At 38.2% G+C, this 12,189-nt stretch overlaps 2 protein-coding genes across 2 annotated transcripts; one reads left to right on the forward strand and one right to left on the reverse strand.

Moving 5' to 3' along the window:
- Positions 1–158: 158 nt before the first annotated feature.
- LOC109505897 (uncharacterized) lies at positions 159–1,637 on the forward strand. Its single transcript, XM_019850767.3, has 4 exons — positions 159–297; positions 378–463; positions 579–807; positions 1,396–1,637. The coding sequence occupies exons 1-4, from the start codon at positions 225–227 to the stop codon at positions 1,509–1,511; spliced, it is 504 nt and encodes a 167-aa protein (XP_019706326.1). The 5' UTR covers positions 159–224; the 3' UTR covers positions 1,512–1,637.
- A 1,144-nt stretch (positions 1,638–2,781) lies between these two features.
- Positions 2,782–6,362, reverse strand: LOC105044844 (mannan endo-1,4-beta-mannosidase 6). Its single transcript, XM_073256950.1, is given in 8 exon segments — positions 2,782–3,374; positions 3,377–3,549; positions 3,673–3,883; positions 4,057–4,183; positions 4,501–4,676; positions 4,679–4,694; positions 5,730–6,009; positions 6,119–6,362. Coding segments are annotated over 8 exon segments (1,431 nt in total). The 5' UTR covers positions 6,304–6,362; the 3' UTR covers positions 2,782–3,111.
- Between the last annotated feature and the right edge of the window lie 5,827 nt (positions 6,363–12,189).

Here is a 12,189-nt window from a genome sequence, read left to right on the forward strand (position 1 = left end):
TGTTTGCAAGCCAACCGACATCTTTTTCTCTCTTGTTCTTAGGTTTCTCAAGATATATTCTGAAGATATGCTCAAGGTCTCATTAGAGGAGCCAAATTAATTATCTGGGATTAACTGGCAGCTCTCCTGAAAGCTAGTTTGGTTGTTTGAATCTATATATATAGTTGAATGCTATGAAGAAGTGGTAATTAAGCTCGGGACTTTGGAGGCAGCTTTCCTACAGGATGGGAGGGAGGAGGGTTTTTGCTGGGACTTTTCTTGTGATTTTTCTTCTGATTGGTTTCACCGGAGGCCTAGGTATGCTTCTGCCCTTCTTTCGGATGAGATGATGATTTTGTGTTAAACAGTCCTCTCTTAATCCCGTGCTTGAGGAACAGATGCTTCGGAGACGAAGGATCCAAGAGCCCATCCCAACCTATCCCCATTTGAGCAATGGCGGAGTGCTTATGATTGCCTGCAAAATGTATGCTATCTTGCCATCTCTCTCTCTCTCTCTCTCTGAAAAGAATTACTTGGTCGTAGATCAAGATTTTATTTGTAGTACTAATTCCAGTGGTTCTTTCAAACTGTTCTTGTAGATTTCAACCTACCAAAAAGAAAATTGTCCGGAGAAATACCAGTTGACAGCAAAGGGGTGGGTGAACGTAACGACGGGTGACACCGAGCTTTACTGTGGCCGTTGTAAAGATCACACGTTAAATCTTCTGGGATGCCTTGAAGATGTGATGCGGCAGCCGCACTACAAGTTTGAAAGTGGCGAGAGAGTGGCCGACATCAACTATACGATCGCACAAGGGTGCTTGGAAGGTCAAACTTTGGCACAATTTGACCATTTGGATTTTACAACTTGTTTCAATTTCAATATAAATGGATTACTAGCAAAATTTGTCATGCTCACCGGTACCATACTAATATCGGATAATATGCAGTGTACCTCACTATCTTATACCATATCGCATACCGATATATACTATAATAAGATGATATCGGTATGAAATCTGGTATCAAGATAGTGAATTTTGATTACAAGAGTGCAGTCAAGTTAGTAATAGCTTTGTTTGATAGGATGAAATAGAGCTAATATATGTTTCCTTGAAGATTTAATTCTTAATTTCAATTATCATATTTAATTCTGAATCAAGATACAGATGTAATCTGCCAGAAAATTATGTGGAAGACTAGTGCAGTAAACTCAGGGTCGAATTTATAATTCTTTTGCACCTTCGTAGTTCGAACCAGTCATCTTATAACTTAATAAATCATTTGTTTGTTCTGTGTACACTGATATGTTTAATATATGCATGTATTAATGCATGTAAAGATACATGTATGCACGATTGCAGATCAATTAGTTTCTTCCAACAAATTTTATATAGATCTCTTTTCTCCTATCAGGTTTCACTGGAGAAGCTCTAAAGCGGAGCAATGCAAGAACATTGAAGGGGAGCAAGACCGCGACATACATTTCAGTTTTAGCAGCATGGCTTTTCATAACCTATATGACGATGTAATATTTACCATAGAAAAAAATATAACGATGTAATAAGCCGCATACTCGATACATAAAGCTGTACTCCATGATGGTTCTTATTTTAAATAAGAAATAAAGTTCCATATGCATTCAACTACTAGCTTTCACTGCAACTCTTCATCCTCTTCTGGGATTAAGCAAACCGGCCCTTGATCATTACTTATCCCTTGGATCACTGGCAGAAGATTTCATATTGGGAGTACGTGTGCAAGACTCCACTTTTTCTCTCTCCCTGGTGAGCTGCCATGGAAAGCCGTGTATTTAATTTCCCTTTCGTGAAGTAGGAACGCCATAGCAGGAAGCTTGTTAAATTATATCTATCATCCTTTTAAGAGAACTCCTTGTTCGTTTTTTTTTCTTTTCTTTTCTTCTTCGTTTTTTAAAGGGATATCATGGTAGTGGTACCTTTTATGTTCGAATTCATCTAACAGACCTAAGCCTCATTTTGGGAGTTCGATAAGAGAGTTGATAATTGTTGAGGAATAATAATATTTTCATATCAGATAGGTTAAGAACTCTTGTGGTAGTTATACATACTGTCGAGTCTATCCATCTAGATGTCCAGATTTTTTAGTTAAGACCCTAATTTGATATCCCCTCATTTTGGGTTTCGTTCCTCGGATTCTGCATTTGAGAGGTTATATACTCCATGTTATAAGCGAGTGAGGCCCGAGCCAGCTGATCGCACTAAGCAGAAATTATTATTAGATGGACTTAGTCTACCTTAGGGGACAACTGTTATAGCCTGCTAGACCTGGTGACGCAGAGATTGTGAGGAGAAATTACTAATTGGGCAAAAATGCTTGTTCTACTTGGCAGCTTGCTACCTGTAGCTAAAGCTAAGTAACATATTTTTTAATGGTTTTCTTTACGTCTGTCAAGACGACGGAGGTTATTATAGAGGATATGCTGAGGTTCGAGGAGAACCATTTGAATATATACGAATCCACTTGTCGACTCGATCTTCCAATAAATTTGTTTTGTTGAAGAGGTGGCAAGCTTTGGAGTATGGATATATTCGTCAGATAAAACGGAGGGAGAGCTAGCTTTTGTATGTACTCTAGGTACACTTTCGGTGGTCATCTTCTAAATGGTTTCATGGAGACCAAATCATTGATCCTTACACTTCTTTTAAACAATTCACTAACTTCTTAGTAGCACAATTTCCCGAAATTTAAGAGCAAATAGTTTATACTAATGTAAGTACCTTTTCCCATTACTGGTTAATTTCACGGGAAAAGCCTTCTCCGTGAGCAATGCGAAAATGGCGCAAGGGAGCGAGACCTCAACAGATATTGCCTGATCCTCAAGTCATAAAATATAAAGCTGTCCTCCCTTACCTTTCCTATATTACATAAAATAAATAAGCTTCCACATAAAATAACAATATATGTGTCCCTCTTGCCCCTTATCTGAGACATATAATTCACACGTAGTAGTTACATTAAATTCAAAAATAATGAAGTACATATACTTTTGGTCTGCACAGCTGCTACATATCCAACCCACAATCTTTCAGTCCATAGCTTACGTGTAGTATATTTCTCCATCTTCCCTCTTGTAATAAGACATGCATGGCATTAGAGTTCATCAAGGGGGAGGACAAAGTTCACATCATCAGAACTCTTCTTCTTGCAGCCCCAGTGGCACTTCCAAGAGCACCTAGAATTGAAGAGCTGAAGCCTCCTGGAGTGCAGTGAAAGGATGCTGGAGGTGGAGGGAGACTTGGAGGGAACCACAGCATAGCCATCATCCATGTAGTCTGTACCCTCAGGGAAGAGCTGCCACAGAAGGCAGCCGGCTCCACTTCCTCCCCTCCTTAGGGAGTTCAGTTGGGTGGCAACACCGTATTGATGAATTTATCTCTAAATGTCAAGTTAAATTTGTCATCCTTAGAAGATAGACCGAACTCACCAAATACGACTGGCATTCCAAGCACATTTTCTGCATCATCGGTATGGTTCTGCATCCAAGTCTTCACGAATTGAATGTGCGCATCGGAGATCGAATTTGATACCCTTCATGAGATTTTAAATTCAAATAAGAAATCCATAAGCAATGTGTGCATGTTTTAAGTTTTTAATGTGTCAAGTAAATGATTGCTAGTTCCCGGGGGGGGGGGTGGAAAGGTGGGGACTCACCAAGAATCCGGGTACATGTGCGCTGAAGCGAAATCGATACCCAAAGCTCGATGGTTTCTAATAAAATCAGCTCCTACTTGCCCTGCAAAAGTGTTGGGATTGAGCTGCAAGCGTTCGGGAGTCGAGGGACCATAGAACCCTTCAGTTCCGATCTCTAGCAGGTGCACTGGATCAATGGACTTCACATGGAATGCCATCTCTTGTATCCAGCCTAGGAAAGCCCAAAAATTGCACTCAGTAATGCAGCTCTTAAAATTAGACTCATTTTTATATGCACAAATTTTAAACATATATAATTGTAGCCTGAAAGATCTAATGAGTGGATTGGTAGCTATACACCATGAAGAGCAATAGTTGTAGCATTTGATGCAGATGTAGGAACACACACCTGCAGTTTATCACCCGAGGAATCGGAGAGACATCGTGGTTCATTCATTAACTCCCATGCAAAGATCGTTGGGTCATCCTTGTAAGTAATATTCGTGTATGTATTTACTCTGGTGAGGATGGCCTGACTCAGATAAACAAGCAATTATGAAGGAGAAAAAAAAAGAGATTATATATATATATACAGTATTACAAAAAAATACAAGTTTATGAGCAAAACTAAGTAATCATGATAGGGTAATTAATCATCTTAGATTGATTCTGACTATGGAGAATGCTTCGATGGTTCGGCTTCACATGGGTTATAAGGGTTCCTTATGTGGTTTGTCTATGGATTATTATATAGTTTGTTACTCAGAGAATGGATACAATACAGCAAGTAATATGCACTAAATGATTAATTTAGACTAGAAATAAAATATATATAAAAGCAATGACTACCTTGACATGAGCTTTATAATAGCCTTTGACAGTAGCATCAGAGAAGAAATCATCATCAGAAGTTAGGTTCAGGCCAGCAGCTTGCCCCCATTTCACGTACTGTGCTTTCCCTCCATATCCCTCCCAGTTGTTGACTAATGACAGTATTAGCCTGATCTTATATTTTCTTGCTTCACTAACACAAAATCTAGTCCCTGAAAAGATATGGAGGGGAAAAGGGCAAAACAATTTCTTAATATAGAATAACCATCTATAATTTAATTGGAATCACTGTATAATTGTGATAATAAAGTTTCTGAATCAGAAATAGGCTTAATATCCTTCTTATTATCTTTTTCATTTCTTAAAGGGACTATCTTTATTATCTTTTCTTTCTTTTTTGTTTCTTTTTCTTTTGAGTGAAGAGGAGGACTGGAAAGCCCACCTAAAAAGTATCCAACTTTTTGTTTTTTATATCTCCTCAATACTGCTTATCATGCAAATTTCCCAAGGAACAAGCAGTTATATTTAATTAAGAAGTCAATTTTGCTGTCATCTTCAGTTATATCTCTTGCTTACACTGCAAACTATGTCTATTAAACGATCATATGCAATCTGTGGCTTACAATTATTAGAGGATTATTGAACATCATCACTTTGTAAATAGATATCATAGATAAACAAATTAACCCTGTGCTTCCAATGGCCTCAAAATCATTATTAATTTTGTTATGCTCTAAAGCCAAGATGGATCATGGACCTCCTAAGTTTCCCTAATATTCAGTACATCCCAAGACCTCCACAATATTAGATGCCATGCTTTCATGTCATGCAGTTGGGCTATCAATGATCACCATGCGATTAAGTAACTTTTTCTAAATATTCCGACCTATCATCACCATCGTGTGACATTAGGCTGATGTACTGGCTATACCATATATATTTACAAAACTTGGAGTTACCATCAAACACTTGGCAATCCATCTTAATTTTATGATTAAGTTCTTCTCAGAAAGTCTAACACATCTTAATTTTATGATTATGTTCTTCTCAGAAAGTCTAACACAAGATAAAATACAAATATATATGCACCACCAGCTCTAAGTTACCATTTGAATCTGCCATAGCTACAAGATCTGCCGACACACTTTCATAGATACCTACTTACATTCTAGTACTCACATGCATCTGATTTTGGTCTCCATGCAGTATATTAGTGCACATCTGATGCATGTAGAATAGCATATTACCTTGAAAACTTCTTCATCATAGACTGAAGGAGATTTCTGAAGAGCTCTCCACCCGCCATCGTTGAATGCCCAAGTTCTGCACACGGTGTAACCGACCGACAATGCTTCCTGAAATACTTCAGTGACCTTTCTCCGGGTGGACTGGTCGACGGCAAAGATCATCAACCAATAGGTGTTGAATCCATTGAAATAGAAAGGTTGGCCTGCAACTATGAACTGGTTGCCTTTCTTTTCCACCATCCCCCATTCTTCGTCCTCCATGCCATCAAAGCTATGAGTCCTAACAAATTTCAGAAGAAGCTCAACAATTCCAACAAATACTAAAGCCGTAAAAACTTTGTGAGTTGAGAAGCAATATATATATAAAAGGAGTTAAAAAGATAAACTACCCATGACCATAGCTTGAGAAAGGAAAGTAGTTATTCATGTCATCCACCATGTCCATATTTTCATGAAGGTCGTGGACACGGGCATTTGATATTTCAATGGAAACCACAAAGTTTACTAGTAGAAAGAAGAATGGAAAGAGAAAAGGGAGGGAAATTTTGATAGTTTTGTCTTGCATGGTGGCCATACTTCTTTAATGACTCTATTGAATGCGCTGCTTTCTTGGGAGTGCAAATACTTTCTTAGGATGAGTTATTTATACATGCGCGAAGGGGCATCAAACCTGCACCGTAGTTGGAGAAATTTGTGAACTTAAATTGAAAGCAAGACAATGCGTGTGAGCTCACACTCCATTGTTTGAAGTTTTCGCGCCAGTAGGGTTTAAGAAAAGAGGTGGGTCCGGTTAGGGTTAAATGGGATGTTGTAGCTTCAAAGAGGATTCAGTGGGCCACCCTAGCGATCCTTTTTAAGGGCAATACGATGATGTGCACACACTTCGACTAGAGAATCTAACCATCCGACATGGCATATTTCAAGCCTCAAAATTTTCACGTGGGCTGCAGCAAAGGTGAAACCAACGTTCGGACTCCGGAGTTGGATGTCTTTGGGAGGTAAGATGAAGTGGGGCCCATTGCTATTGATGCTTTACGCCAATCCACGTGGCAACTTAACGAGCTAATCCTTCGCGGCGGAGTTTTAACGATTTTACGCAAAGGTTTCGTTTGCAGTACTGGGACATGGTAAAAACTTGGTGTAAAATGATCTCGGAGGCCAAACATTACGGCATCATATTTTGCACAACTTTTGAAGCACAATATAATTTTGTATCTCTGAGGAAAAAAAAAAAAAAAATCGTCGTGCTTTAAAATCGTGCAACATACGATCCAACAGTTTCGCGTGAATTATTCTTTCGTGCCTAAAATATATACAACCCGAGACCGGCTCCCTTCCCTCCTCCTCTTTCAAAAAATCTGATGTCATCATTCATCATCCCCTCATTTGTTTTATTATTTTTTGCACCAAACGTCGCCCTGGTCCCTGAAGGGCCTGAACGGTGAGAAACTTGGTTAGACAAAGGCAAGGTTTTTAAAGTACGACATACTTGGATGGGAATTAAAAGGTTAGCAGTGCACAAGTCATTTAGCCCAAGCAAAGTAGGTTTTACTGTGTATTTGGTGGTCACGACAAGTTTGGTTTTATGGTGGTTGTTCCGTTGATGTTGGATACAGCGAGTCAATTACTGGTTTATCCTGCGTGGCAGGTCGATCGAGGCGGTTTACGTATGTTAAACTAAAGTTGGAGTAAATATTATGGTTTATTATGAGATAATAATAGGTTGGGAATAATCTAGACTGCATGAAGAAAAATGTTTGATGCTGATATTCTTTTTTTTTATATGGGCAGAAACGTTTGGGAGAATATTATAGTTTTCCGATAACAATGGGATCAACTACTCTTGATGAAGCAAATCTAACTTAAATTAAAGCTACAAGTCAATAGCTTGAGGAAGAAGTAATACTTGCCTTGAACCTTTCTTGACATCCGCCCCCACCCCCCAAGATTTCTAGTTCTCTCTCTCTCTCTCGTGTGTGTGATTTCTAGTTCTCCTATCGTTCGTTGAGATTAGTTTTGCAAAATTAAATTTGAAAATAATTTGAATGAGTTGAAATATTCAACAAAGGAGCAATTTTTCTCAACTCGCAACTTAGGATACCCTACATGGCCACCCGATATGATCCAGTTTTACCCATTCTGACACGACCTAATAATAAATAACCATTAATCGGCAAAAGGAAAACAAACTAATCACCGAATTAGCTGAGTAAAAGAGATCAACGATTGCTAAGATAACTCGACATTGATGCTCCAATGCAACCCAAGAAAAAACTCTTATTACCTTTTAAGCTCTAAGCATCGAACATCTAACCATGCACGGTTATGTAAATCCGGATCAGAGTATATGATATGAAACCATGCTCGAATTGAAAAGCATTTAACCCAGACTTCGATTTTGGCACCCCACAGAAATGATGCCACAAATTTGTTTGGCTCCTACCAACTTATTATATAACCATTTAGTTGCAATAGTATCAGCTCACTCACTGTATGGCTACTCCTTGCATCGAAGATAGTGAGAACCACGATCTTCTCGCTAGTTCGAGCTTTTCGTTATTTACTTATGAAACCGAAACGATGGGTAACAAAATTCCAGAATAATTGATCTTATCCAACTTAATTAAACACAGCAGAAAAAGGGACAACCATTCTTATATTTTACCACATAATTTCCGTAATAAAATACGGATGAATTGAAAGAGGAAGCAATCGTTCTTATATTTAATCAGATATGTACAAAACAAACCGCCTAGCTGTACTTGAGGTGACTAATATTAAATTAACGATGGTAACTCCTTCAGAGAGAATGCACCGGAGAGAGATTTCGTGATCAAACACACGCACACACACAAACCACACAGAAAAATTAATGCAATTTTGAGTGTTATTTTGTGAAAAAAAAATGGATCAAACAACTTGTTCCTCGTAGTGATCCGGATCCCAGCCCATTTACCAATTACTCTCCTAAGTCCTAACCCAACCCAAAGCTCCCAAACGAAGGACCTGATGATCGGAGACCATCTAAAGGGCAAGCATAAAAACTGGAGAATAGAAATTTTGATGCACCCAACCCCACAACTGAGACTAGTTCTATAGGTTTTACCTGCATCCATGTATCATCCATTTCGTCAAACATTCCAGAAGATCCACGCACCAACCCCTGTGAAACCCATTCAACGTGAGCGGGGCCAACGAAAAGAGAAGAATAGGACATTAACATATTTATATTAAAAGATGAGGAGGGTAGAAGAAGATGTACATAAAAAATCTCAAATCAAAGAGTATCCAATGCTCCCTCCGGATATTTCCTTCCTCTTTTCCGGTGTTGCTGATTAGAAAGGAGAGAATAGAAGAGAAAAGAAGGATGCAGAGAGGGAGACGCATGCCGACTTGCCAAGTAGCCATGATACGTGTAAGCAAGGAGAATTTGGTATCCATGCAAAAATAAGACGAAGATTTGGACGTACTTTGTGCCGGTGTCCTCACATGCCACTTTTTCAACGAGTTGGCTGACCTTGACTTGGGTCCGTTAAAGATCGCAGATGAGTGCAAGAAATTGGAGCTAAAGTATAAGGTTAGAAGAAACGGAGGGAGATCTGGCCTCCCTAGCTAGCCTCCAGTTACCTCCACAAAAAAAAAAAAAAAAAAAAAAAGGTGAAGAGGGATAGAAGAAACGGGCACTGTGAGTGAAATGGTTTCAGATGGCTGCATTAGACACTGAAGCTGAGGATGCAAGGAATTAAGTAGCAACTAGTGGATAGATGTGATTCTATTAATCACAATTATTAGGAGTTTGTTATTTTGATAAACTTTTTTCGCTCAAGGTATAATTTGATCTGCAATCTTTGATACAACCACCGACAGATTTGCCAACAGGTTTTTTCTTGAGAACAAGAATTTGCGAAATCTAGTTGAAAATGGAGACGAAAGCTGGTTGTTAGCTATTTTTTGTGGAAACAAAGAAAAATTAATTGGGATGATGGCAGGATATTACCTAGATATCATATGTCTATAAGATTTTACCAACTCACCAAAATGACACCCTTATAAAATATGGACAGATCGATATATTGGAAAGAAACTGCATACCTTGTCATTGTTTAAAAAACAAAAGTAGGATTTCAGCTTGGATCCCCAACGTTCGAGCATCAACGTGGCGTGTTGTTTTGGGCACATGAATACTGATATCATCCATCAATTCAAGCATTGTCTGCTCTAGCACTAGATGTAGCTATTCCTTCAGCTACCAATTGAGGGGCTTAATATCAGTTGCAGAAGTTACACAAGCTCAAATTTTTTTTTTTTTTATAGCGTAATAAGCTTAAATTTAGTTAAGCATTATTTGGTCAAAAATAAAGTTGTGTTTCCATATACCATGTATCATGATTAAGGATGTTCACTAAATGGTTCAAACCGTTAAATCAAACCAAATCAGACTAAACCATTTTTATTAGTATGGTTTGGTTTGAAAACTAAAATGATCTGTTTTGATTTATGATTTTCATATAAAATGATTTAATGTTCTGATCTGGATTTATAAAGTATTAAACCAAACCGAACTATAAATAGTAATATGTGCGTGTATATATATATACTCTAACACATAAGCCCAAAAATAGAGCCTAGCTTTTGGTTGGCTATAGGCATAATTTTCATTTTAATAGTTTCAGAAACCAGAATTATACATTGATCTGAAAGTTACTTTGATAATTTCAATCTTTATTTAGTTAAAATATTTTTCTTTCTCAAAATTTTTCGCCTTTCGTGTTGCAATTTTAATTAAATCAGACCAAACCGTAATTCACCGATCTAGTCTAGGTTTGAATGATAAAATAATCTGATTTGGTTTGTAAAATTGACAAACCATAATTTATTGGTTTGGTTTAAGAATATTCTCAAACTAGACCAAACCAGAACGTGTACACCCTAATCAAGAAAAACTTCAGAAATAAGATAAATTTGTATTTGTAAATAAATGAAAAGGAAATATGGAACTTATGAGAAGTGAAGGTTAGACTTGAAAGTCTACGTATCTTTGCCTTAGCACTAGACTTTCCCAACCCAACCAGCTGAAAACTGCTTTGTTGCTAAGGAAAACATTTTATTAAGTACATAAACACAACTTAATTATCTTCGTCGAAATGGTTGGACTACAGCATATCTTGATGTTCTGCATCTTATCCTAGACTTATTAGTGGAGATTTAATTAATGATAAGCATGGTCCTCAACAACTCTAGCTGGTGAGGTAATGATGCAAGGATCTCTCACCCATTCTGCAAAGTGGATACCGATTCAATTAATATTTAGTTGTGTTATGAAAAATATGCTGTAACCGTTGTGGCCCAGTAACTGTGGATGCAATTGACGATGCTCTCTACTTCCGCGCCACAATGGAATCCTATGTGCTGCTTTCTGCAGACCAAGATATAACGTTAGAACCTCCATATATTGCTAGCATCAACCCGCCAGTAGCTTCTTTACCTAAGTTGTCAATGTTTGATGCTGATATTCTTTTTTTTTTTTTTTCCTGACAGAGAGAGAGAGAGAGAGAGAGGATAGGAGACTAATGATGCTGATATTCTGCCTACTGAATATTTATGTATTTAACATGACATACTATATCATAAGAAGAAAGCAAGTGGGCTTTAATCTACTATTTTTCCTCCACTGATTTCACTTGGCCATTCATGACAGATAATCTGCAACTATAGCTCAACTCACCCATCTATAAGACGACAATTTGTGATGGTAGATCATCCAATCACACATCCATCAACCCTTTTTTTTTCTTTTACCAAGGTTCTGAGGATGCATTCAAGATTCCCAGCTACTGGAAGAACCCCCCGTTCAACATCCAACCACTTCCAATTATCCAACCATATCTGTGCCGTAATACCATCTCATCTAATCCAAGCAGCAATCCCATCTCATCAACTCCAGGGCCCTGCATTGCAGCTTCTAGCAAACACTATATCTACCCAACCCACAAATCATGTATGACATGCCTCACACGACATACCCCGAAGAAGAGTAACAATATTCTGATTACAGTCTTGGTGGATAAGAGCCTCCCATTATAAGTTTGTTGACGCTGGTGCGACCTGGTCAAACAGGCTCAAGACAAGCACCGCGAGGAAGCATAGAAACCTCTACCACGACTGGGCGAGAGCTTAGAAGCCTGTGGCCCGAGTGGTGCCACTTCATCAAAGAGGGAATTAACTTACAAACTTGTGAAATGTGAGGCTTATATGATCCACTTTGAGTACAGTACTTAAAACTGCTCAGTATCAATGCTTTAATTACAACTCGATTGCGTGTTAGTCCTTGAACAGAACAACCCATCCAGATATTCAACACACAAAGTACCACTTGAAAGCTCAGTTTGCAGGATAAGATAAGCTAAACAAGTCGATCTACTCTCAGGGATGTCATACATCTTCACACCAAATGCAGCAC

The sequence above is a fragment of the Elaeis guineensis genome, chromosome 5 (genome assembly GCF_000442705.2).
Source record: "Elaeis guineensis isolate ETL-2024a chromosome 5, EG11, whole genome shotgun sequence".
Classification (NCBI taxonomy): Eukaryota; Viridiplantae; Streptophyta; class Magnoliopsida; order Arecales; family Arecaceae; genus Elaeis; species Elaeis guineensis.

Excerpts from the sequence above, each read along its gene's own strand:
- LOC109505897 (XM_019850767.3), top strand. The coding sequence starts at position 225 with ATGGGAGGGAGGAGGGTTTTTGCTGGGACTTTTCTTGTGATTTTTCTT. Across the intron at positions 298-377 it reads TGGTTTCACCGGAGGCCTAG|ATGCTTCGGAGACGAAGGAT; the intron begins GTATGCTTCTGC and ends CTTGAGGAACAG. Across the intron at positions 808-1,395 it reads CGCACAAGGGTGCTTGGAAG|GTTTCACTGGAGAAGCTCTA; the intron begins GTCAAACTTTGG and ends TTCTCCTATCAG.